The sequence below is a fragment of the Lacerta agilis genome, chromosome 4 (assembly GCF_009819535.1).
Source record: "Lacerta agilis isolate rLacAgi1 chromosome 4, rLacAgi1.pri, whole genome shotgun sequence".
Lineage (NCBI taxonomy): Eukaryota > Metazoa > Chordata > Lepidosauria > Squamata > Lacertidae > Lacerta > Lacerta agilis.
This window is the reverse complement of record NC_046315.1, coordinates 20136977-20163427: the sequence shown is the minus strand read 5'-3', so window position 1 is coordinate 20163427 and position 26451 is coordinate 20136977. Positions and strand designations below refer to the sequence as shown.

The following is a 26451-nucleotide window of genomic DNA, read 5'->3' as shown; positions in this document are numbered from 1 at the left end:
ACAAGGAAAATATCTCAGAAATAATAAAGAACAAGGTGGCACCACCTGTAGATACATTTGCATGAGAAATTGTGTGTCAATATTGGCCAGGGAGTTAAGGAAATAGTTTGATTCTGATAAGCTCCTCAGAGTAGCAGGGTATTTGAGTTGGAACCTCTTCAAACCAAAATAAACCAAAATAAACTATTCTGTCTTGATGGCGTCCTGCAACTGACTTGGGTACTATATCCATTCCCTTAGAACAGCTATAATGAGAATTCAGGACAGAGGAATTGTCACTAAATGCTGAAGGTAGGAGGTGTGATCGTTCTGTGGAGACAGCCAGGAGTGGCCCCATCTCCAGTCATTTAGATAGTGGCACACTGAATGGCCAGACAGCCAGCTGATCATGGGGCCACTGTTGTTGCTGGCCAGTGTGCCTTCTCAATCTGCAGCTTGCAAAGTGGCAGTGCAGGTCTCCTTCAGGTCCTTCCACCCCATACTTAGGCAGTAGGTTGTCCCAGACTAGCAACCTTTATTAGCTTCTTACATGATTATATAATGCAGCCAGTTCCAGCCATTGCATAAACACTTATTTAAAGCGGTGACACAGGCATTCTTCAGGGTGTCCTCACCCACAATGCCTCTGAAATATACCGCAGCCTCACTCTGAGGAAGGACCTGACAGAGACCTGCACTGCCACTTTGCAGGCAGCAGATTGAGCAGGCACACTGGCCTACTCTTTTCCCCTTATTATAATGCGTGTGTTATTCCCCACACACAAAAATTCAATGCAATCTAAAGGTAGCACTGAGTGGAAGGGATCTCATGCACTGTCTACCGTTTCCAGTGTAGATCATCCACCAAGGTCATTTTAGTCTGTTTGCGGGACTGAAAACCAGTATAATTCAGGAATCCCTGGAGTGGAGTCTTCACCTCTTGCTTGAACGCCTTCTCCCAAAGTGATATATTGAAGACTGGCCCTGCATCAGCCATGGCAGCAGTTCTAGCAGTAGAAGAACAAATGACATGAAAATAGTCAATTCTGGAGTCAATTTGGGTGTGCCATGGATTCTGTGAAAAGAGCATCTACTTTCTCTCCTCCACACCCTTCCCTCTGGCTGCCAGGAGCTGCAGAGCAGATGTCTTTAGATGTGTCATGCTAGCTGAATTTACAGGTTTCTACTTCATGTGCTAGCAGAGTTCCCATTGAAGCAGAAAGGATCAGGGAACCAGGGAGCAGAACATGAGTACAAGAGCACACTCCTCTTCCGTGGTTTCCAGCAACTAGTGTTTGGAAACACGGCTGCTTCCAGCTGTGGAAGAAATTTAGTGAGATGGAGGTGATGGTGTGGAAGCAATTTTGCTTTATCTGAAAAAAGAAAAAGAAAACCAGACTTCTTCTACTTCTTCTTTTAATCATTTTATTGGTTTTACAAATACCATGTACAAATAAACACAAATTAGTAAAAAGATATCTGTATGAGGAGATTCTCTGAATCTCGAGACTTCCCCCCATCCCATCTACGGATTCTTATTTTAAGCATTTACAGCTGCATATTCATCCGCACTCCAATTTTTATATCAAACCATATTGCCCGTAGTAGTTTTTATACTACAAGTGAGTCAAAATCCTGCCCTTGTTTCCATCTGCATACAGTGGTCTCCTAAATAACTTATAATTTCCCCCAATTCTTTTACAAAGTTTTTATTCTCTTGGTTTCTGAGTTTTCCAGTTAGCCCAGAGTTGGAAAGAAGACAAAGTCCCTACAGAGAAGAGTGGCAAATGAAGCTGATGGAATATGCCGAAAACCAGACTTCTAAGCACAACTTTAATACACACGACTCTGTAGCCCCCACACCACGAAGCACACAAAAAACAAATTGTTGTGTTTTGTGCTCTCTGGAATGTTCAAGAGGTTACATGCTTTTAGCATTCCAATTTATACCAAGAAGCTCTGTGTTGCCCCTGCCCTGTTTGCTCAATGCACATAGTAACACACTCAGATATCAAGTTCAAATCCCAGATTCCTCATAAAGCTCACATGGCCAACTTGAGCAAATTACAACTGCTCACCCTAACCTACCTCACAGGATTGTTGTGAGGAAAATTGTGTGAGGGAAGGGTTCGTGTACAACACCTTTTTCTCCAACAGATAATTAGAATGAAATAAAGTTTAAAATAAATTGGGAAAAATATTATTGCCTTACAATATATAGTTCAAAACAAGCTGTCCTTATGCAAAATGGCCACCTTTGCATTGCATGGTGCCTCACAGTGTTCACAATATACATATGTACACACAGAGATAAGATATATCCAGTCTTCAGATTTATTTTACTGAGACCTTGGGAAAGCCACCTAAGTCTGCAATCCTATGGACACTCACTTGTAAGTAAGTTCAGCTGAGATAGTGAGACTGACTTCTGAGTAAATGCGGATAAATTTCTGCCATGAATCCTAAAGACTAACTGACATAAAACAACTTTTGCAGTGGATGTTGTTGTTTAGTCGTGTCCGACTCTTCGTGACCCCATGGACCAGAGCACGCCAGTGGATAGTACTAGTTTAATATTTGAACAACATCCTCAACAGGAGGAAGGGAGAAATATTATCAATTTCTGGAAAGATAGAAGTATTGCACCATTTTTGTTTAAAAACCAGAGTCAGCTGTTGTGAAATATGTTTGCAGAACTTCCTTCACCATTGAAGGTGGAAAATAATCTTATCAGCAGGATTGCTAAATGTTTTTATTACTTTTTGAGTTTTGTAAGCCATAGTGACTTTTCATTTTGGAGCAAGCCTCTTAAAACAGGAAACCGTAAGCATTATCAGGCACATAAAGTTAAAGGTAAAGGGACCCCTGACCATTAGGTCCAGTCGTGTCAGACTATGGGGTTGCGGCGCTCATCTTGCGTTACTGGCTGAGGGAGCCGGCGTACAGCTTCCAGGTCATGTGGCCAGCATGACTAAGCCGCTTCTGGTGAACCAGAGCAGCGTATAGAAACACCGTTTACCTTCCTGCTGGAAGGTACTTGTACTTTGACGTGCTTTCGAACTGCTAGGTGGGCAGGAGCTGGGATCGAGCAACGGGAGCTCACCCCATTGTGGGGATTTGAACTGCTGACCTTCTGATCAGCAAGCCCTAGGCTCTGTGGTTTAACCCACAGTGCCACTCATGGCCTACGACCAGACACATACCAGAGAGTAAATCCTATCAAACTTAGTGGGACTTACTTCTGAGTAGGCATGTAGACAGTATAAGGCACAATTTACAAAAAAGGAATAAACACACCACATGTTCCCTACATAACCACCGGCTGCTGAACCATTGCAATTAAATAATTTAAATAATTTGCCATTCAGAATTATAGGGAAGGGTAAAGACAAAGTGCTTCGTATGTCAACTTCACCATTTCTCTTCGTTTGGGGTAGGTATTTTATTTTCAGTATAAACAGGACTCTGTTTTCGTAGCTGATTGTATGCAGCAATGCCCTCTTTGTGTACTCACATCGTGTAAATATCTCTGTTGTTTGCTAGATCCTAGCCTTAGGCACGTGCGTGCATGCAAACACACACACACATCCCTACAAATACAAACACAACACACCTAAGCATCAGGGAGAAAGTGGGGAGCAAAGGGTTGTGTGATGTCATGTCCATCTCTCGACACTGCACAGGCCAGTGTGGCCTAGTGGAAGGCTGCACTAGCCTGTGTGGTGTTGGGAGATGTGTGTGACATCACAAAACCTGCGGTGCCTGCTGACACTGAGGAGACCAGGCCCCCTTCAAACAAATATTGAGAGAAACCTCAGCCCCCTGGAGCCAGTGAGCCTGATGTGCAGTCATATTGTGGGCAGCAGATTCCAAAGGCACACTGGGCCAGGAACAGTCTATTGAGTCATATGGCTGCTTAGTCAGTCAGGGTCATGACAGTAGAGATGGTACAGGGCTGCTCTGAGAGCAGCAGATGGGTTGTCGGTGGGGTGAGATTAATCATCCCTCACCATCTGCCATCTAAGAATTGTAGGTCAGTATGCTTCACGACAGGGCCAGGCCCAACAGTCACTACTTGAGGTTCACACACCCTGTCCTCGGCTTTTAGTGACAGTTTCTTCCTCCTTTTACCTTCCCCAAATTCTTGTTATAGCAGTTCTAAGGAATAATAATGCCCAAGTGAGCAACACGATGTCACCAAGAGGTCACTTTTTCTGGTTTACTTTGCCTCAGACCAGTTCCAGCCCCAAAACCCCTTGCAGCCCCGAGAGGTTTAGCAGAATCAAACTGCTTCCTTAACTCCATACTCGCTATTGACACGTAATGCACATTCAATGCAAATACACCTACTGATGGTCTTCTTTTACCTTTTACAAGTTTCGAAAGTATTTCCTTGTCTAAGGGTATGACCTGGCTCAGACCTCTGGGCTATAAATTCCCAAAGCTGCTTTCCTTCAACTAGCTCCCTGCACCTCGTTTCAGAGCAGAGATACGATGGATCTCACTGCCTCGCCTGCGTTCTTCTTGATCCTCTGCTGCTGCCTTGGGCCTGTGGAAGCCCGAGACTTTAATTCTGTGCTCTCTGTGACAAATGGAGGACCTTGGGGTAGCTGGGGGTTAATTCAGTTTTGCCCTCAGGGATATGCTCATGGCTTCTCACTGAAGGTAAGGTTTCCTCCATCGGCTCGCTTTGAAGTTCCTCCGTTCCTTTCTTTCTGAACACCTGAATGCAGATCTAGACCTCAACGATAAAGATGGGGAAACAATAGGGAACTGATGGACTCCTAAATCTATTAGTCCTCTTCTTTATCTAAATTGTGGGCAATAAGAGGCTGAATAGCCAGATGGTAATTTGGGCCACCAAGTGAAATATATTAGCAACTTATGCAGCAGTGCTATTTTTCTAGAAAATGAGGTGTTTTGTTCTCTTAGAATGGCAATGGTGCCCACTTGAGAGCTGCCGGAACTGAGTTCTGGCTGAAAAATAATGGTATGCAGGCAGATTATTTGGTGGTGGGGCGGCGTATCCTGTTTCACTGCTTGAGGCAAAAGGGGAAGATTCACTTTGCCCTACTGCTACTGCCGCCACTACCTCAACCACCTACCTTGCCTAAAATCAGTGCCAATGGTGGAGGTGCTTCTCTGCCAATGGTGGAGGCAGCTAGGCAGATGGGGCACCCATGGGCATGCCACCTGGGGGGCTTCTGGTGCCCGAAGCAGCAGCTTCACCCTGCCTAATGACTGGGCCAACTCTGTTTGGTGGAACTGCTTACATATAGGATGTTGTCCTACATATCTCCAGATATGTTGGACTCCAGCTCCAATCAACCCCAGCCAGCATGACAAATGGTCTGGGATGATGGGTGTTATCATCTAAAACATCTGAGAGGGATCAAAGTTGGGAAGTCTGCAGTATGGGAACTGATTGCCAGACTATTTTTTTTTAAAAAAATAAAATAACTCAAGGTTGATAATTACGGCTGAATGCAGTGTGTTTCATCACCCATCCACAAAGAATGGCTGGTGTGATAGCTCAGCTGGTTGGGCATGAGATTCTTAATCTCAGGGTCGTGGGTTCAGTGGCATAGGGAGGGGGGCGAAGGGTGCTGGGTGCCCCGGGTACCACCCTGGAGAGGGTGACACTCTGGGCGCCCCTCCCTGGCTCACCTCCGCCCGGACGGGCTTGCTCAGGGCTCGCCTGTTGGCAGCACGCCGCTACAGAGCGCTGCACACCGTTGGTGGGCCCCGAGCAGACCCGCCCCAGGCTGGCACGCTGCGCATGCATGCTGGGAGTGAAACCACACCCCTGGGTGCTTCCAGGTTTGCTGCCTCGGGTGGCCGGGCGGCTTTCTCTGCCCCAGCGTGGGTTCAAGTCCCATGTTGGGCAAATAATTCCTGCATTGCAGGGGATTGGACAAGATGACCCTTGTTTTCCCTTCCAACTCTATGATTCTTTTAAAAAACTGTGAACGGAATGGCAGTAATCAGGTTTTACTTAGTGTACAATTCTTGAAATTAACACATCTGAGTCGTGTTATTACTATCAATGGGACTGCTCTGTACAAATTTTAATGGAATTCTACCCCTTATTTTAAGCCTACACCCTCCCTCTTAGTCATCTGCTCAGGGAAAGAGCTTTTTCTCTATTGGATAGGTTGCTTGCTGCATGGTTAGATAGGGGCTCCATTCCTATCTCAGGCATGGAAAATCTACCCTGGCCATGGTAATAGTATCCAGGTGTGGCTGCAGACTTAAGGGCATGGATAATTCTAGCTGAAAACTGTTGCATCCATGTCAAGTTAATTGAACTTAGATCTCTTTGAACTCATGATTTTGTCAGGCTTTGGGGAATCAGATCCTTCCCCTGGTGGCAGTAAATAAGCAGATCAAACGAAAGGAGCATTCTTTCCAGATAAGTTATTTAATAACCACAGCAAGAAACAAAGTACTGTATACCTCTCTAAATATTGGCGTTGCTCCCAGTAAAGGTTCACCCCCTCTGTCCCCATTAATCTATGCCAATCCTATGTTGAGTAGTCTGAGCTTGTTGCTGTTGTGCTTTCTGTCCTATCACTTTCCAAGTCTTTCTAGTCTTAGGCGAAGTGGAGTCAGGAATGCTGTTCAAGGACACTGAATCTGCCAGCTCTCTCTTTCCTGCTGTTTCCTATTCTAGCTGTTCCTCACCCAGTATTTCCCAGCTTTTCCCCTCTGGGCTATGCCCCTCTGCAAACCACTGTTCTAAATCAATACTGTCCTCCTGCCTTGGGGGGGGCAGATAAATGGGGGGGCCTCCCACCATTCCTCCTCAGTCCAGTCCCTGACAGATTTACTTTGACTTTGATTTTTGCAATCCTTGGTTTATCTTCAGTTTATCTCAGTCTCTTCGTCTCTTCTCCCACCAGGTAGAGCCAAACCAAGGTGGTGGTGTCAAGGATGATGATACAGCCCTAAATGGAATTCGCCTGCACTGCACTGACAGTTCAGTAATTGAGTCTGCAAGCGGACCGTGAGCATCTCTCTTGATTTCATTTCCTTTTTGTTGCAATTTTTGGGAAGGTGTTGGTGGGAGGGGCTGAACTGAAATTTGTTATGCTAGGTTAGACCAGCACGAAGATACCATAAGGTTCACCTTGCTTTTCTGACCTCTCAAAGGGCACCAACTCTAGTCTTTTGCTGGCTTCCAACTCAACTTTGCAGGACCCCAAAATTGATAGCAGGCCTGGTATTAGAGGTTGGCACTGTTAGGCACTTGCCAACCCCTGTATCCCAATAGGGGACCCAGTATGGACTCCTTGAGCTTTCTTATTTAGCTGCAACTCTTTCTTGCTATCTTTACAAGTTCACTGGATCTCTTTGAGCAAGGGACAGAAGGAAGGACAGGGAGCAGCAGCCTCTGGTTATCGTGCCCTCTTCCTCTTGGTTTGCCATAGACAATGGACTCAGAGAAGCAGCTAAGTGAGAGGGTAGTGATGAGACTTAAGGAGGCAAACATCTCAGGCCCAGAAGATCTTAGGCTGTGTTGAGCAATATTTATTGGAAATGATACATTAAAGTGATATTTAACTGTTTCACAGATTCACACAGCAACAATACCTGCTTCTGGAATCCTGGAGAACTGCTTCTGCCCTCACTGGGAGCAGGGAGTGTTGGGGCAGAAAGGAGGGGTAGAGGCAGCTGCTTTGTGAACCTTTGGATGCAACAATTCAGAGCCCTTGAGACATTGGGAGCATCCTCTTGGAATATTCACATGGATCTGATCCATTTAGGTGTAATAATAATAATAATAATAATAATAATAATAATAATAATAATTTATTATTTGTACCCCGCCCATCTGGCTGGGTTCTGTAAGCAGAAGGCTCCTCATGTGTTACTAATTAACACCAGTGTCTTCTTTGGCAGGTGGGGAACCTGGACAGGGATTCACTATTGCCCCCAAAGCAATCTGATTTCTTTCTCTCTGAGAGTGCAAGCACCCCGGGGCAAAGGTGATGATACTGCTGCCAACAACATCCAGTTCACCTGTCAAGACGGAACTGGGCTGATGGGCCAGGGACTTACCTGGGGTAGTTTTGGCCCATGGAGCAATCGCTGCTCCTCTGGTTATATCTGTGGGATCCAGACAAAGGTGGAGGGTCTCCAAGGCAAGGACGATGATACAACCCTTAATGATGTGAAGTTCTTCTGCTGTGACTGAACTCTATGTTCCTGTCCCCTTTACAGCATATCTCTGCTACTTTTCGGTAGTGGCGAAGGTTGACAACAATTAAATATTGTCTTGAAATTGTGTGTGATTCTTTTGAACAGAATTCTGCGCCTATCACTTCTGGATGAGAAGCAATGAAAAATATTAAAGAAGGGGCACAACTATGCAGGTGTTGATTAACAAACAAAGACACAGTGTCCTGAATTACAGTCTGAATCCTTTCTGTTGCCCCCGAGACCTGACTCAAAAAGATGCCACAGACATTACTGGTTACCCTCCAAATCAAGGGCCAAAACCTGGGTAAATAAAAATGCTTTTGTCTAGCACCAAGAGGGCTTCCTTAGCCCCACATTGACATTTTGGGATTCCTTTTTGGGGGGAGAGGGGGTCTAGAACTGAACTTATTTTTTGTGAAAACAAAACAAAAAATATATATAAAAAATCCTTCCAGTAGCAGCTTAGAAACCAACTAAGTTTGTTCCTGGTATGAGCTTTCGTGTGCATGCACACTTCTTCAGATACTGAAGCATCTGAAGGCATCTGAAGAAGTGTGCATGCACACGAAAGCTCATACAAAGAACAAACTTAGTTGGTCTCTAAGGTGCTACTGGAAGGATTATTTTATTTTATTTTGTTTTGTTTTGTTTTTTGTGGGAGGGGAAAGCAGTGTCATGGCTCTGTCAATGCTTTGGGAAAGCTATTCCTCCCCTGGTTGCAACAAGAGCAGAGAAAACAAGGCAGAGTCCTTTTTAAATGAGTTTTATTCAATCCTAATCGTGAGTGACAAAAGAAAGCAACAAGCCTCAATATGGCGTTACTCCAAACTGGATTCCTCTTCCCTCCTCCCCAGCAACAGCAACTTCCCTTACTGTGGCCACTTGTGGTCAAATGTCTCTGATTCTGTTGTTCCTGCACTTTTAACGAACATCGCGTTCTGGGAGAAGGGGGATCAGAAATACTCTCCAGTGACAGCATGTCATCTGGCTGCCCTGCTACAGCCCTCCCTTCTTCTAACACTCCCCAATTCTTTTGTTCGTCTATCTCTGAGCTGTGACTTCCCTCGAACTCCTCAAAGCCTTGCTGTAATTCAATGCTGCCTCCCTCTTCTCCTGACCCTGCAGGAGAAAGGTGCGTGTGTGATCTCCACCACTCCTCCTCCTCCTCCTCCATCTTGCCCTCTTGAATCCAATCCCTGACAAGCAGGGAATCACAATGCCTCTGTTTCAGATTTGAAAATCACTTGTGAGAGGATGCTTTTAAAGATGGCTTAGAAGTGTCAGCTGGCAGAATGCAGCCACCTGCGGGGAGCCAAGATGTTGGCACATGTAATATCAGTGTTGTACTTGCTGCATTGGCATGCCCCTCAACATTCCTCAGATGAAAATACAGACTACATCAGTGTTGCCCTGTGGGAATGTTGTGGGTAACAGGAGAGGATATATTGATTAATATTATTACACTTGGGCAAAAAAAATGAAAGGCACAAATACAGGATGGGTGACACCTGGCTTGAGAGCAGAACATGTGAAAAGGATCTAGGAGTCTTGGTAGACCACAAACTTGACATGAGTCAACAGTGTGATGCAGCAGCTAAAAAAGCCAATGCAATTCTGTTCTGCATCAATAGGAGTATAGCATCTAGATCAAGGGAAGTAATAGTACCACTATATTCTGCTCTGGTCAGACCTCACCTGGAATACTGTGTCCAGTTCTGGGCACCACAGTTCAAGAAGGATACTGACAAGCTGGAACGTGTCCAGAAGAGGGCAACCAAAATGGTCAAAGGCCTGGAAACAATGCCTTATGAGGAACGGCTTAGGGAGCTGGGTATGTTTAGCCTGGAGAAGAGAAGGTTAAGGGGTGATATGATAGCCATGTTCAAATATATAAAAGAATGTCATATAGAGGAGGGTGAAAGGTTGTTTTCTGCTGCTCCAGAGAAGCGGACACGGAGCAATGGATTCAGACTACAAGAAAGAAGATTCCACCTAAACATTAGGAAGAACTTACTGACAGTGAGAGCTGTTTGGCAGTGGAATTTGCTACCAAGGAGTGTGGTGGAGTCTCCTTCTTTGGAGGTCTTTAAGCAGAGGCTTGACAGCCATCTGTCAGGAATGCTTTGATGGTGTTTCCTGCTTGGCAGGGGGTTGGACTGGATGGCCCTTGTGGTCTCTTCCAACTCTATGATTCTATGATTCTATCCTTCTTAACTCGCGCTAGCAAATTTCTTCATATAGCAGAGTACATTCCCCTATCACACAGCAGGAAGTTGGTTGCAGACTCATTAGAATCTCTTAAAAATAATAAGCAATTCAATCTGGCTTGCCCAGATTGGGATATGTTCCCGGTAAAACCTGTTTAATCCCTCCTAAAAGAATAAAGACACAACAGTCTTATTCATAAGTAACAAAAGGAAGTTTACTCATGATCAGGCAGAGCACAGTGTGATCCCTGAAGGCAGGCTTTAGGCTTAAAGATACAAATACGGTAGGTTTACCCCAAAGGGGAGATAACCCAGGTGCAGTCCAGGTGAAGCAGGAAGCAGGCAGGACGAAGAAGAAGGGAGGTGGCTACGTGACTTGGCCTTTTACCAGGTCTGGAAAGGTCACGCCCACCTACTGGTCACATGCAAAGGAAAGGATGCCTCAGCTAGGTGTAACAGGAAGTTTAATAAACAATAATAAAATAGTAATAATAGAGATTAATGATATGCATCAATACAACAAAATGCCACTCGGTCCACCAAGGCTCCCCACCGAGGAGCATGGGAAGCATTTGTGTGACACACCTACACACTGCAGCTGACAAACTAATGCATCATGACACAAAGTTTGGAAAGCTTTTGTTTAGGGCTTCTAAAGGTCTTAATCTGGCCCTGACCCTGCATGACATAATGAAAAGCTGTGGTGGCCTAAGGGCTTTTGTGGTGGTCTTGGCATTTTCTGGGCAGGCTATGCATTGGTGACCTATTCATTTCTAGACCCCATTTAAAGAGCAGGACATTAGGTTTAAAGCTCTAGTAGGTTTGGGACCAGGTTATCTGAAGGACTGCCTGTATCCATTTGAATGTGCCTAGCCCTAGAGATAGGTTTCTCCCATTAGATATATTGCATCCGTGGGCCCATGCCTGTGGGATTCTCTCACTAGGCACCAAACTTGGACAAATTACTTATAATCCAGGGGGAGGGGGAGAATTATACAGTGAGTCAGCTAAATTCTACATATCTTGTGTACATATGAAAGAATGTATGGTGGATTTTGTATTGTGTGTGTGTGTATATATATATATATATATATATATATATATATATATATATATATATATATAATGTAATTATTCTCTCACTATGCACTGAACTAGTGGCCCTAGATAAATTACTTTCAATTGGGGGGGGGGAATTATACAGTGAGTCAGCTAAATTCCACCCCATAATTACAACGAGAAATCAGGTGGGGGGGCAGTAGGTTGTCCCGGACTAGCAACCTTCCTTAACTTCTTACATGCTTATATGATGCAGCCAGTTCCAGCCATTGTATAAACCCTTATACAAAGTGGTGACACAGGCATTCTTCAGGGCGCCCTCACACACAATGCCTCACTCTTAGGAAGGACCTGAAGGAGAACTGCACTGTCACTTTGCAAGCAGCAGACTGAGAAGGCACACTGGCCAGCAACAACAGTGGCCCCATGATCCGCCGGCTGGCTGGCCATTCAGGGCCATGCCCATGGTGCTGTCTGTCACCATCTAAGTGACTGAAGATGGGGCCACTCCTGGCTGTCTGTACTGAATGTTCACACCCCCAATCTTCAGTATTTGGTGACAGGTCCTCTGTACTGAATTCTCATTGTAGCTGTTCTTTTTTATTATTAATTATTTTTATTAAGATTTTGCAACAAATTTTAACATAATGAAATTAGGGGAAAGACCCTGATATTGGGAGAGATTGAGGGCACAAGGAGAAGGGGACGACAGAGGACAAGATGGTTGGACAGAGTTCTCGAAGCTACCAACATGAGTTTGACCAAACTGCAGGAGGCAGTGGAACACAGGAGTGCCTGGCGTGCTCTAGTCCATGGGGTCACAAAGTGTCAGACACGACTAAACAAATAAACAGCAACAACATAATACCCAAGTGTGTTGCTGTACACAGTGGCGGCAGAGGAGATTAATTGTTGCAGGATTAATTCCCCTAGGTTGAGTTCAAGCTCAGATTCGCAGTAACTCTGGGCAGTTCAGTGGAATCAACCTGTTTCACAGAGTTCCTGGCCACTGTTGAAATAATGTGGTTTTAACGAAACTCTTTCTTCTGGTGGTATTGCCTAATCTCTTACTGTGTTCTGAAATAAGCGACACAGCTGAAATTTCTGGGCTATAAATTCTCAAGTGCTGCTATTCTTCAATGGACTCTTTCCACCTTGATTCAGACTAGATTGCTTTCCATGGACTTCACCATCACTATGATGCTCTTCTTGATCCTCTTCAGCTGCCTTGCCCCTGCAGAAGCCAAGTACCGGTACTATAATTCCATCCTCACAGTGCCAAATGGAGGAAAGTGGGGCACTTGGGGGAAGATCCAGTTTTGTCCACGGGGATATGCTCACGGCTTCTCACTGAAGGTAAGGTTTGCTGTTAGTTTGCTTTCACAATCAGATCTCTCTCTCCTTCCTTCGTTTTTGTCTGAACACTCCACAGAGTGTTCTGAACTCAACAAGAAATGTGGGGAAGCAATAGGACAGGGATGGACTCTTAACTAAGGAGATGCTAGGCCAAATGGCCAGAATTGCTATCAAATGTTCCCTAACCTCCATTATCCACAAAGGAATGTGTTAAGGAGATAAGGATAAATGGCCATAAATCAGCGGCAGGGAGGAAAGGAGTCTACCAGCTGCAAGAATAGAAGTTTTTTGGATTAACTATCTGAAGTCTGGATTCAGACCCTTCTTCCTAGGCTGGAAAAACAGCAAAGACGGCTTGTTTACTAGAAGCTGAATTATTGGACAAAGTGATGCAGTGACTTTTGGAAACTGTAAGATAACAGCATCTCCCAAGACAAGACGGGAACCATCAACAGTTGCAGGAATAAAGGATACAACACCATATAGTGAGAAGTGAGGTTACAGGGAACCAGGCAGAGGGCCTTCTTGGTAGTGGCGCCTGCCCCATGGAGCGCCCTCCCATCAGATGTCAAGGCAATAAGCAACTACAGTCAGTGGCGGAGGAAGCCGCTCGGTCACCCGGGACGGCAAACCCGGGGCCCCGGTGCCACCTAGCACTGCATCGCTGCGTACCACGCACGGCGCATGCCTGCCGCACCACTCCATAGCAGTGCCGGTGGGCGGGCCCCAAGCAAGCTGCGGAGTGAGGCAGCCTCGCCCCGCAGCCTGCTCGCAAACCTGCTAGGCGGCCTGCAAGCAAGCCGTGGAGCGAGGCGCTTCACCCTGTGGCCCGTCTGAGGCCTGCTCCGTGCGTGCGACATGTGTCGCTGCGTACAATGCACGGTGCATGCATTGCACATGGACGGGCCGCGGGGCGGAGCGGCGTCGCTCTGCAGCTTGCTTGCAGACTGCTGAGCAGGTTTGCTTGCAGGCTGCGGGCAAGGCTGCCTCGCTCCGCGGCTTGCTCAGGGCCCACCGGTGGGGCTTGGCTTGGGCGGGGCAGGGCGGGTGCACCGAGTGTCACCCCCTCCCCTGAAACCTGGGGCACCCCGCCCCTATCGCCCCCACCTCGCTACGCCACTGACTACAGTGGTACCTCGGGTTACAGACGCTTCAGGTTACAGACGCTTCAGGTTACAGACTCCACTAACCCAGAAATAGTACCTCGGGTTATGAACTTTGCTTCAGGATGAGGTACCACTGTATTTTACTTTTAAAAGACATCTGAAGGAAACCCTGTTTAGGGAAGTTTTTAATGTTTAATGCTGTACTGTATCTTAATATTCGATTGGGAGCCACCCAGAGTGGCTGGGGAAACCCAGCCAGATGGGTGGGCAGTGCAGGATTTATGTATAAGCTAAACAAGCTATAGCTTAGGGCCCTAGTCTCTTGGAGCCCCCTCAAAAATGTAAATGCAAAAAAACCAGGATGTACATTTCCAAAATATAAGATAATTTCAACAATTACTTTGATAAAATATATATTTTGTTATCTGCAGATGGCTTTAGATACCTATTAGGTCCATAAATTACCATATAGCAGATATTCAACGCAAAACACAGCAACAATTGTTGACAAAGGACAGCAGGACATACAAAGGGCCCCATTACCTTCAGTAGCTTAGGGCCTCATCAAACCTAAATCTGGCCCTGCGGGTGGGGTATAAATTATAAATTATTGTAATATTATTATATGGATGGGAAAGCATCATGGGGGAAAATTGCCACAGGAAGAATAGGGCTTACAGCTAAAGTTCCTCACTTGAAACTTTACAAATTACCTATTATATCAACACTAATTGAAATCACAAGATTGTAGCTGTTATATAAGGGATTATTTTTACTCAAAGAAATGGAATGGAAATTATTAAAATTTTGGAACACAGAAAAAATGTAATGCGGTATTGCCGAGTCATGTTTTGGTCTGCCATTTAGATTCAAAATGGCTCCTGGTGCCCGAAATTCCACAAAGACCCTCACCTCAGGAACCATTAGGGGCAGGTTTGGTGACAATATCTCAAGAGGCGGCCATACTCGTAGGGAGCATACAAATGGAAAAACCATTTCCCAAAATATATACTAGATTGATGTCAGTAGTTCAGCAGTTCAAATTTATCACACTCTCTGCATCTTTTAGGTAGAGCCAGTTCAAGGTCGAGGTGATGATACAGCCCTCAACGGAATCCGCCTGCACTGCACTGATGGTTCAGTAATTGAGTCTTCAGTTGGACGGTGAGTGGCTTTCTTGCTTTCTTTTCTGACATTTGTTAGGCTGGGTTAGATCAGCACCAAATAGGAGGGCAAGTCAACATGGTTACCCAGTTCTCTTTTGGGGGGTGGTTGAACAGTGGCAACCAACGTCAAGTGTCTACCACCTCTCTTCCTAAGATAGTATCGCTTACCCACCATTCCATTCCTCTCTAAGATCCTGTTGATAGGAGATCCCTGAATTTGGCCAACTGCTCCCTCTTGCCAAGTCCCCAGTTGCTGGTCTCTGACTCTTCTTGAGAAAGAAGTGAAGGGCCAAAGTCCTTTGCCCCACATTACATCTTCCGATGTTCTTTTAACATCCTCTGAGGGTTCTGTTGCCTCAGAAGAGCTACCTGGCTCAAAACAAGCTGAGCCCCAATAAACTAATACTTCCCCCCTTTTCAGGTTTGCCACCTCTTTTCCAATAAACAGATAATTATTCTGGGTCATCTCAGACCCAGAAGATCTTAGGTTGTGTCAAACAATATTTATTGCAAATATCAATGTGTAACTTAAAAGTTTCATAGACTCACACACCAATAATACCTGATTCTGTGATCGTGGGTTTGTCTACCTTCACCAGGAGTGGAGGGTAGAGGGGAAGGAAGGAGCAGCAGGTTATTTTTGAATACAATGCAAAGCCTTATATCCTCCTGTAATGCTAGTAATGGCCTGATCCCTTTTGGAGCAAGCAGCTACCTGTCCCATTTCACATTAATGTTCAGTGTCTTCTTTGGCAGGTGGGGATCCTGGACACACACTCAGTATTGCCCCCGTGGCAACCTAGTCTCTTTCTCTCTGAGGGTGGAAGGAACCCAGGGAAAAGGTGACGATACTGCCGCCAACAACATCCAGTTCACCTGCCAAGATGGAACTGGGCTGATGGGCCATGGACTTGCCTGGGGTAATTTTGGTCCATGGAGCAGTCGCTGCTACTCTGGATTCATTAGTGGCATTGAGACAAGGGTGGAGTCTCCCCAAGGAAAGGGCGATGACACAGCACTCAATGATGTGAAATTCTATTGCACTGGCTGAACCCCAAGTACCTCCCTGTATCTTTACTGCTTTTCAGTAGTCATGAATGTTAACCACAATTAAATATTGGCATGAAAGTAGTGTGTGATTCTTTTCATTTTAATTACATAATTTTGCACCTATCACTTCTGGGTGGGAAGAAATGAAATACACACACACACACACACACACACACACACACACACAAACACACAATATCTCATTTTCTAACTCAGATTTCCTCCATGTACTTCAAGGGGGCACATACATTTTTCTTTCCTCCCATTTTATCCTCACAACAACCCTCTGAGGTAGGTTAGTGGGAAGATCTGATACAATTGCCATACTGACTTCCTGTTAGACCATTAGCTAGTCTGCATTCTGATCTAGCATATACAGAATACAAGCTATGAGGGGAAATGTACAGAATACAGTGGTGCCCCACTAGACGAAAATAATTCGTTCTGCGAAAATTTTCGTCTAGCGGGTTTTTCATCTTGCGGAGCGGCAATGGCAGCTGCGCTCCGCAAAACGAAAAAAAAGGCAAAAATTTTTCATCTTGCGAGGCAGCCCCATAGACTTTTTCGTCTAGCGGGGCGGCCTTCCGCTAGACGAATGCCTTCGTCTAGCGAGTTTTTCGTCTAGCGAGGCATTCGTCTAGCGGGACACCACTGTACAAGCTATGAGGCACTATTCTGTCCAACTACTTAGTGAGAAATAAGACCGCTTCCAACTTTCAATATTTTAGCTGGTGAGTAAAGTCACAGGTTGACATTTGGGGGAGCAACGTACAGAGACAATAAATGATGATGACGACGACAACAACAACAACAACAATTTATTATTTGTACCCCGCCCATCTTGCTGGTTCTCCCCAGCCACTCTGGGCGGCTTCCATCAAATATTAAAATACATTTAAAATATCACAGATTAAAAACTTCCCTAAGTAGGGCTGCCTTCAGGTATTTTCTGAATGTCAGGTAGTTGTTTATTCCCTTTACCTCTGATGGGAGGGCGTTCCACAGGGCGGGCACCACTACCAAGAAGGCCCTCTGCCTGGTTCCCTGTAGCTTTGCTTCTTGCAGTGAGGGAACCGACTGAAGGCCCTCGGCACTCGATCTCAGTGTACTGGCTGAATGATGGGGGTGGAGATGCTCCTTTAGGTATACAGGACCGAGGCCGTTTAGGGCTTTAAAGGTCAGCACCAACACTTTGAATTGTGCTCGGAAACGTACTGGGAGCCAATGTAGATCTCTCAGGACCGGTGTTATGTGGTCCCGGCGGCCACTCCCAGTCACCAGTCTAGCTGCCGCGTTCTGGATTAATTGCAGTTTCCGGGTCACCTTCAAAGGTAGCCCCACATAGAGCGCATTGCAGTAGTCCAATCAGGATATAACCAGAGCATGTACCACTCTGGCGAGACAGTCTGTGGGCAGGTAGGGTCTCAGCCTACTGTCTAGGCTCCATGCAGTCGGAGAGGGCGCTTTGGAGCCAGACAGTCAATAGCCCTGGTTAACTCCACATTCCAGCGGGCCATGAGGGAATCAGCTGAAAGGCCATCAACATGGGATAAAACATCCCCCACCACTCTCTGGAAGCCAATTGGATCCATTAAGTAGTGGGGGCAGACCATCCAAATTGGTCCTACCTCCCAGCAGAGGGGAAGGGTCGCGGAGAAGTCCAGTTGCACCAGGAAGTGATCTGACCATGGCACTTCTTTTGTTTCACTTTTACTTAGTGTCAGATCACCAACACCCATAGAGGTAAACACCAGGTCTAAGGCATGTCCGCGGCTAGGAGTTGGGCCAAACTTATTCAGGGACAGCCCCATGGAGGCCATGCTTTCCACGAAATCCCGAGCGGCCCCTTGTAAGGTCGTGTCGGAATGGATGTTAAAGTCCCCTAAGACAACCAAACTAGGTGTCTCCAGGAGCACATCCGCCACGACCTGAAGCATCTCGGGCAGGGAATCCTTGGTGCAGCGGGGAGGTTCGTACACCAAAAGGAATCCTGTACTGCCCCTATTGCCCAACTTCCAGAACAAGCACTCAGAAAACTTGGTCTTCCCAATAGGATGCCTGGTGCAAACTAATGACTTCCTAAAAATCACTGCAACCCCCCCTCCCCGCCCAGATGGCCTGGGTTGCTGTGCGTAAGAGAAACCTGGTGGGCAAGCAGCGGCAAGAACAGGCCCATCTGCCTCATCCAACCAAGTCTCTGTTACACATGCCAGGTCAAATCCCCCATCCACAATCAGGTCGTGGATGGCAGTGGTTTTGTTCATAATTGACCTGGCATTACACAGCCCGCAAGGATATTTTGCTAATGGCTTCTCTTTGAAGATAAGGTTTGCTCCTGAATTGTTGTCACATCTAGCTCTATCTAAATTTCCCTCTCTCCTTTCTTTCTGAACACTTCCTAGAACATAGTTCTAGACCCAGTGGTTTCCCCCCCTAAAAAAATGTTTAGGGGTACTTTCATTTTGACTCAAGAAAATAACCATTTTATAGTTCAAATTGGGAAAAATAAATACAGTAAATGGAACCTGTGCTTAAGGTAGGGAGGTCCTGAGCCAATGGCAACAGTGTCCTTTGGGCCAAATATGGCCAATGAAGTCCTTCCAACAGCCTCAGTTTGACTCAGAGCAGCCTTATTGAAATTAATATTCATTAGCAGAGTTCATTAACATCAGTGTAAAGCTTAGCTGAATAACACCCCCTATTTTCAGCACACACTCCACCCATAGTGGTCTGAGCTAGAAGACAGGGCATGGATAATCCCAGCTGAAAACTGTTGGATCCACACCATGTTAATTGCCTTTGTTAACAATGAGTTCAATGAGATCTGTTTGACTCTGATTTCAATGGGACGCTGATTTCAATGGGACTAAGCATAACTAACTTGGTGTGGATTCAACCCTGTGTCCCTTAGCCATTATTTATATGAGCAGTACATTTAGCTTTACATTTATTAAATCTATTTCTTTCTTCTCTCACTAGGTAGAGTCAGACGAAATTCCTGGTGATCAAACAGCCCTGAATGGAATCCGCTTGCACTGCACTGATGGTTCAACAATTGAGTCTAAAGTTGGACCGTGAGTAGATTTCTTGCTTTCTTTTTGGTGTAATTGTTTCAAAGGTGGTGGTGGTGGGAAAGGTTGAGATGAAATTATTTATGCTGGGTTAGATAAGCACCACGTAAATCTCGGGATTCATCTTGCTTGTTCTAAGCTCTCAAAGGGTATTAACTCTACAATTTTGCTGTTTCATCTAAGGCCCAGACAATCTTAAGTTTAACCATGTAATACGTATTGCGTGTCGAGGTCCCCAGACCACCCCTCAAATGCAACACACCTCACACAGAAATTTAAGTTTAAGGTTTTTGGCAGAATTTTGGCCACAACTTTATTAAAATACAAAATATGTGAGTGATTGCTTAGGCATTGGTTCAGGCTATCTGTCCCACTGGGGACAGAACTGACATCCACCCACCTGTGGAGTCAGTAAAGGGGAAAACACTTTGGGGAGAGAATGGGAGCCGGGGGTCTGACCCTCACCTCTCCCCTAATGCTCCCAGAGGCTCTTGTGTGGGCCCTGGCCCCCGACCGGGGGATACTGACAAGCATGGCGAGCCCCTGGGTTCCTTTAACGGAATTCCCCATGCAGCATCAGCATTGAAGGGGCAGCCACTTTTTTTTTAATTAAATGAACTATTTATTCAGAAGATATAAATACCACGTGTCTATGTAGGGCCCCCATACTTGTGAAATTCCCTCACTAGGCAACTATCTAGTGACTCCAGGGATGTTTCCTATATATCTGCGGGAAGAAATCATAGGGCCACAGTTGAGGTCCTATGTTAAGGATGAATCAGCTAACCATTGCCTGTTTAGTTCATCAGAGGATTCCCATCTAGCATTTAGAGAAAAATGTGGAGGCGCTATTCTGCCCAACCTCTTAGTAAGAAACAAGCCTGCTACTCACTTTCAGATTATTTAGCCAATGAATAAAGTCCCAGATTTATATTTGGGGAGGGGGTAGGAAGTAGAAACCACAAAGACAATAAATCCCCCCTGTCTTATTCCTGGTTTCTGTCATTAACATATATTGTTAATTTTTATTTTGGGGATCTTAACATGTGGCACACAAATCGCCCACCTAGAACTATATGTTACCACTTGTTCCACTGCAATTTTATTTCTTCTGGTAGTGCTTCCTTCTAATTCAGTGATACCATGACCTGCAGCCTGGGAACTGTAGGTCAGAATGGCTCATTATGGGGCCACCCTGCACCCCACCATGTATGATTCACAAATCTAGACTCAGCATTTAGTGACGTTTCCCCCTTCTTTCACATCTCCTGAATTCTCATTGTTGCAGTTCCAATGATGTGGATATAATACCCAAGTGTGTTGCGGGACATTGCAAAGATAGAGAAGAGGTTAAATTGTTGCAGGATTATTTCGCCTTGGATGAGTTCCAGCAACTCTGAGAGGGTTTGGGGAATCCAACTCTTTTGTAAACTTCCTGCCCACTTTTTGACATGATGTGCATTTAATGCAGCTCTGTCTTCCGGTGGTATTGCCTGACTTCTTACTCAGTTCTGGAAATAGCAGCACAGCTCAAAGTCCTGGGCTATAAATCCCCAATTTTCTTTAACTTTCTACACCTCGATTCAGAGCAGATTACTTTCCATGGATTTTACCATCCCGGCTGTGGTCTTCTTGACCCTCTCCTGCTGCCTTGTGCCTACAGAAGCCCGAAACTATAATTCTATCCTCACAGTGTCAAATGGAGGACCATGGGGTATTTGGGGTGAAATCCAGTTTTGTCCAGCAGGATCTTATGCTCATGGCTTCTCACTGAAGGTAAGGTTTGCTCCTGAGATGTTGTCACATCTAGCTCTCTCTCAAGTTCTTTCCCTCCTTTCTTTCTGAATGCTTCCCAGAACATAGTTTTAGACCTCTGTGAGGAAGGGGGGGGCATGGCTGTACTCTTAAGTCTATTATTCTTCCCCTTTATCTAAAAGGTGGAGAAGTGTTAAGGAACAATGGGCCAGATATCAGAAACCAGGTGATGGGCTGGTTTCCTCTTCCCCTACCCAGAGGTTGGTCAGGAGAGATTCTGTTAAATTCATTTCTTTACTGGGAAAGTATTCTAGCACAATCTCTCTCTCTCTCTCTCTCTCTCTCTCTCTCTCTCTCTCTCTGTGTGTGTGTGTGTGTGTGTGTGTGTATTTAGGGGTGCAAGTCCCCCTCAATGCCACAGGTTGTATGTAAGTGGTTGCATCTTGTTGGCTGTTGGGACCAGTGGCCTTTGGGCCAGGTATGGTCAATGAAGCCCTTCCAACTGTCTCACAAAGCAGTATCTTTTGGAGGTACTGTATTCAGCTCAGCTTTACTCAGAGAAGCCTTATGCAATTAATAGACTTTAGCAGTGTTCATTAATGGGACAAATCTGTGTAAAGCTTAGTTGAATACCATCCCTATTTTCCCCACCCCTCACCCCCAGTGATCTGTGCAGGGAATAAGAGCTTTTTCTCAAAGGTAAGATTGTTTTCTTTCTGTGCTATGTGGTTAGAATGGGACTCCATCATATTATTGAATGCCACCCCAGTCTCTGAGTGGTGCAAGATTCCAGCGTTTCAAGGCACTTAGCTGGGGTTCATGTTTCCTTTTAGAATGAGGCTGCTCCTCCTGCTCCGCTGGCACATGTGGAGTAAAGAGATCTATTAGCAGCAGCTCTTCGCCTCCATCCTACAGTTTGTCCTCCACTGAGGCACTTTTCTCCTGCATCCTGTTTTCCACACCAGGCTCCTCAGCCATCAGCTCCTCAGGTAGCTTGCCTCGCTGCTGCAGTAACTGCTGCTGGAGCATCTACCTGACCTACTCCACGGAAGTTGCTGTTCCTCCCTTCATTTTGGCATGGGCACACCTTCCTCACAGGTCCACCTCCAGGAAACACAAATGTCACCTTCTGACACCACTGTTGCATACCAGCCCAATTTCCAAGTAGTGCAAGATTCCAGGAGTTCCAAGTGCTTACCCACGGTTCGGGTTCCCTTTTAGAATAAGGCACAGTGGAGACTGTGGTTCTTTATGATATATGGTTTAATTTGCACATATATACAACCTGAGCCTACAATGGAGAGGTTTACAGCATTATCTACAAAAGGGTTTTGCTTCTCTCATAGCCACAGCCTTGGATTCAAACAGAAATCAAACATTATTATCTGGCCCTCGGTTTGCTGCTTTTCTTCTACCTCACATCACTGAAAACTCTGGTCTAAAACCCAGGCTTGTCTTTCTAACTATTTAAGAGTTGAAGTAGGAGTCCCACCCATTTGGTGTCTGTCACAGAGCCCCTTTTCCTTTGTTCTCTGAATGGGCCATCACCCAGATAATCACCTCATGAGGAAGCTAGCCTGGCATATTTTTCCCAATAGGTAGAGCCAGTTCAAGGCCTTGGGGATGATACAGCCCTGAATGGAATCCGCCTCCACTGCACAGACGGATCAATAATTGAGTCTTCAGTTGGACCGTAAGTAGCTTCCTTGCTTTCATTGTTTGGAAGGCGGGAGGGGCTGACATGAGTTAAACCAGCACCACCAAAAGGTAAACATCAGGATTCATACTGACTGTTCCAAACTCTCAAGTGGTACCAACTCTAGCATTTTCCTGGTTTCGAACACTACTTTGCAAGACCCCAAAATTCATGGCAAATCTAGCCTGAGGGGTTGGCACTGTTGGACTGGCTGAGGCCTGTACTCCTGTAGGGGACCCCGTACCAACCTCTGGCTCTTCCTCGGTTAGCTGCCACCCCTCCTTGCATTTTCACTTAACCTCTCTGAGCAAGTGAGTAGTGCATATTTGCCATATGTGTGTTGGACTCAGAGAAGAAGGCAAATGAAGGGGGCAGTGATGACACTAAAGGAGGGAAACATTAAGGCAGAGCTTTCCAAACTGTGTGTCAAAACACATTTGTGTGTCGGCTGCAGTGTGTAGGTGTGTCGCGTGAACGCTCCCCACACTCCTCCATGAAAAGTTTGGAAAGCTCTGTATTAAGGAGACCTTACTCAAGGCGAAATCTGGACCTGGGTTCTGCCTCATGGAAGCCGAGAAACGAATAGAGACAGACTCCAAGTCTGTTCAAGAGAACCAGGATGTTCTTAGAAAATACCATATTACTGTCAGGGATTAAATAACTGGAAGGACTAAGTAAAGTTATTTGTTTGGGAGTTGCGTTGAGTTCAGTGAGACTTACCTCTAGGTAGGGTGTTTGTAGGATTGCAGCCCAAGTCAGTAATTGTTTTTCCTTACAGGACCACTAATTATTAAAGTACTAGCCCACCTTTCCTCCCAAAGAAGTACTTTGTTTTAAAAGTACTATTAAAACAAAACATATTTGAAATATTTGAAAACAATTTTAAACTATCTAACGCCTATACCCCCATTCCCTGTACCGAGGCATATGATGCCCTAGTTGTTGGTGTTTTCTTCTTGACAGCAGGGGTGGAGGATCATAATCCTATATCCCACATCAAATCCTCTGGTTGTTTTGCTTTAGGAGAGTTCTCTAACTCAAAAGAAGTTGAGCCCTAGTAAACTGATCTATGTGCCCTGTCATCTCTCTCCTTTTCCAGTAAATATATAATTTTGCTAGATCATTCTACTAAGCAAGATTTATTGTAAATGAAACATCAAAATGATATCAAACAGTCTCATAGACTTACTAACACTACCTAATTCTGGGTTCTTGGCCATGGACTACTGCCTTCACTGGGAGGGGAGAGTGTTCGGGTAGGAAGGAAGGTCAGAGGCAGGTACATTGTGGACATTTGAAGGCAGCAATGGAAAGGCCTTTGAGGCTTTTGGAGCATCTTCTTGGAATGCTCACAAGTGTTTGATCTCATTTGGAGCAAGCAGAGGGATCCATGTGCATTTCTAATTAACATTAGTATCTTCTTTGACAGGTGGGGATCCTGGAAAGAAATTAAATACTGTCCCCAAGGCAATCTGGTCTCCTTCTCTCTGAGAGTGGAAGAACACCAAGGCGAAGGTGATGATACAGCGGCCAACAACGTCCAGTTCACCTGCCAAGATGGAACTGCACTGACAGGCCAGGGACTTGCCTGGGGTAGATTCGGCTCTTGGAGCAGTCGCTGCTATTCAGGTTCTGTCTGTGGGATCCAGACAAAGATGCAGGGTTACCAAGGCGAGCGCGATGACACAGCACTTAATGATGTGGAGCTCTTCTGCTGTCGCTGAACACTACGGTGTCTCCTTATCATACAACGTTTCTCTGCTACTTTTCAGTTGTCATGGATGTTAACCACAATTAAATATCAGCTTGAGAATGGTGTGTGTCTATTTTGAACCGAATTACTCAACTCTGCACCTATCACTTCCCAACGAGAGGCAATGAAAAATATTAAATAAAGGGTACAGCTATGCAGGTGTTGATACTGCTGGAGGCACTATTCTGCCAATTTGCTTAGTAAGAAGCCAGCCTGATACCAACATGCCGTATTTTCAGCCAATGAGTGAAGTTACAGATTGATGTTTAGGGGTGTGGTGGGGTGTGGGGAGAAGTGCAAGCCACAAAGATAATAAACCAGGCATAGGCAAACTCAGCCCTCCAGATGTTTTGAGACTAAAATTCCCATCACCCCTAGCTAACAGGACCAGTGGTCAGAGATGATGGGAATTGTAGTCTCAAAACATCTGGAGGGCCGAGTTTGCCTATGCCTGTAATAAACTATGGGGGAAACACAACAACTGCCTGCAGAAAGAACTTCGCAGTTGTGCATGAGCATCAATGTACCTCCTGCTGAAGTGACCACTGTCCCAAATAGCTGTGTGATCGAACAGCAACATTTATATTTTATAACCAAGAGGGAGCAGCAAAGGCAGATGTTCATGCTATTTTTAATTTGGGTCTTCTTTCCTTCCAGGTGTACGTGTGTGAGTGTGTGTGTGTGTGTGAGAGAGAGAGAGAGAGAGAGAGAGAGAGAGAGAAAGAGTCTGTATACATTTTTAAAATCACCCAATCAACACATATATAGTCCACCATTGTACCTATATTGAGGAGTGATGACCTTAGCGTTAATGCTTCATTGTCCAAATGGAAGCCTCTGAACAGGAGACAATCGCCTGCCCAATACAGAGATAGGTGCATCTCTCTGTGTCTAGGCCAGTCAACAGTGAACCTGATTTTCCCTTATTCAGTTTGATCATCTGGTTCCATTGAATTGAATGGATGCATCTTTTGGTGTGGGTGAAAGTGCAGATTCTCATCCATGGCCAGTACTTAATGCGAATATTTTTCTGTGATTGGGGCCAACACCACACATGGCTGATCTTGCCTGATTATTACAGTTGCTATTATGGCAACTTGCATAGGAAGCCCTTTGTTAGGGAGATTATTGGTTAATGGCGCATAGTGGTCATAACTTTGCATCATGCATATTTGACAATGTTCTTATTTTTATCATTTTTTGATCACCAATTGTATAATGCTCAGATGTCGACATTTGCTTCATCATCTGGGATCGCTGGCATATGCAATATCAGGTTTATCAGGCTATGCCCAGTTTCTTAATAATTGACAGTGCTCATCTAGTGATGTGTTCTTGTTGGAGTTTGGTAAATATATTGCAGCAGTGTGCAGAAAGAAATTGTCTGGTAGGCCTACTGGTTGAAAGGATAAAGAACAGTTAAGATTTTTTGTTCATGCCAAGCAATCCTGTTCTAAGTGCGAGTTTTACATGTGGCCAAGATGGAGCCAAAATGTTAAACACTGGAACATGATAGTTCATACTGTTACTGGCTGAACTTGGAGATGAAATGGGAAGGAAATAAAGCTTAAATGGAAATGATTGACTTTACTAACAAGTAACTAAAATGGAAAATGATTGACTTTACTAACAAGTAACTAACAAGTTCTTGAAGCTACCAACATGAGTCTGACCAAACTGTGGGAGACAGTGGAAGACAGGAGTGCCTGGTGTGCTCTGGTCCATGGGATCACGAAGAGTCGGACACAACTAAACAACTAAACAACAACAAACTACTAAAAGAGAAGGAACAAGCAAGAGAACAATAGGTTCCCTTTCTATCGCCCCATACTGCTTCAAGGTAACTTATTGCAAGAATTGTTACTTTAATCGTAACAATTCTACAGCTTACCTTCCAGCACAACACGGCCAAATCTGGGACACCATGTACCGAGTCCGCACTTGTGTGCGACTCATGTGAGTTGCACCAAATCACCCTCCAAAAAGCCTTTTGGGGGCACAATGCCTTGAAACATGCATTTTGGAGCACCACACAAGATCACTGCCCCCAA

The 26451-nt window shown here is 45.2% G+C and overlaps 3 protein-coding genes across 3 annotated transcripts; all 3 read left to right on the top strand.

Moving 5' to 3' along the window:
• The first annotated feature begins 4473 nt into the window (after nucleotides 1-4473).
• Nucleotides 4474-8252, top strand: LOC117045295 (vitelline membrane outer layer protein 1-like). The gene is made up of 3 exons (XM_033146220.1): nucleotides 4474-4644; nucleotides 6882-6985; nucleotides 7882-8252. Exons 1-3 carry the CDS (start codon nucleotides 4474-4476, stop codon nucleotides 8174-8176), a joined length of 570 nt encoding a protein of 189 aa, XP_033002111.1. The 3' UTR covers nucleotides 8177-8252.
• Nucleotides 8253-12600: 4348 nt separating this feature from the next.
• On the top strand, nucleotides 12601-16226 carry LOC117045075 (vitelline membrane outer layer protein 1-like). The gene is made up of 3 exons (XM_033145858.1): nucleotides 12601-12803; nucleotides 14979-15073; nucleotides 15832-16226. The coding sequence occupies exons 1-3, from the start codon at nucleotides 12627-12629 to the stop codon at nucleotides 16124-16126; spliced, it is 567 nt and encodes a 188-aa protein (XP_033001749.1). The 5' UTR covers nucleotides 12601-12626; the 3' UTR covers nucleotides 16127-16226.
• Nucleotides 16227-20408: 4182 nt separating this feature from the next.
• LOC117045294 (vitelline membrane outer layer protein 1-like) lies at nucleotides 20409-24463 on the top strand. Its single transcript, XM_033146219.1, has 3 exons — nucleotides 20409-20972; nucleotides 22550-22644; nucleotides 24077-24463. The coding sequence occupies exons 1-3, from the start codon at nucleotides 20799-20801 to the stop codon at nucleotides 24369-24371; spliced, it is 564 nt and encodes a 187-aa protein (XP_033002110.1). The 5' UTR covers nucleotides 20409-20798; the 3' UTR covers nucleotides 24372-24463.
• Nucleotides 24464-26451: the final 1988 nt, after the last annotated feature.

Excerpts from the sequence above, each read along its gene's own strand:
- LOC117045295 (XM_033146220.1), top strand. The coding sequence starts at position 4,474 with ATGGATCTCACTGCCTCGCCTGCGTTCTTCTTGATCCTCTGCTGCTGC. Across the intron at positions 4,645-6,881 it reads CTCATGGCTTCTCACTGAAG|GTAGAGCCAAACCAAGGTGG; the intron begins GTAAGGTTTCCT and ends TTCTCCCACCAG. Across the intron at positions 6,986-7,881 it reads ATTGAGTCTGCAAGCGGACC|GTGGGGAACCTGGACAGGGA; the intron begins GTGAGCATCTCT and ends CTTCTTTGGCAG.
- LOC117045075 (XM_033145858.1), top strand. The coding sequence starts at position 12,627 with ATGGACTTCACCATCACTATGATGCTCTTCTTGATCCTCTTCAGCTGC. Across the intron at positions 12,804-14,978 it reads CTCACGGCTTCTCACTGAAG|GTAGAGCCAGTTCAAGGTCG; the intron begins GTAAGGTTTGCT and ends TGCATCTTTTAG. Across the intron at positions 15,074-15,831 it reads ATTGAGTCTTCAGTTGGACG|GTGGGGATCCTGGACACACA; the intron begins GTGAGTGGCTTT and ends CTTCTTTGGCAG.
- LOC117045294 (XM_033146219.1), top strand. The coding sequence starts at position 20,799 with ATGGATTTTACCATCCCGGCTGTGGTCTTCTTGACCCTCTCCTGCTGC. Across the intron at positions 20,973-22,549 it reads CTCATGGCTTCTCACTGAAG|GTAGAGCCAGTTCAAGGCCT; the intron begins GTAAGGTTTGCT and ends TTTTCCCAATAG. Across the intron at positions 22,645-24,076 it reads ATTGAGTCTTCAGTTGGACC|GTGGGGATCCTGGAAAGAAA; the intron begins GTAAGTAGCTTC and ends CTTCTTTGACAG.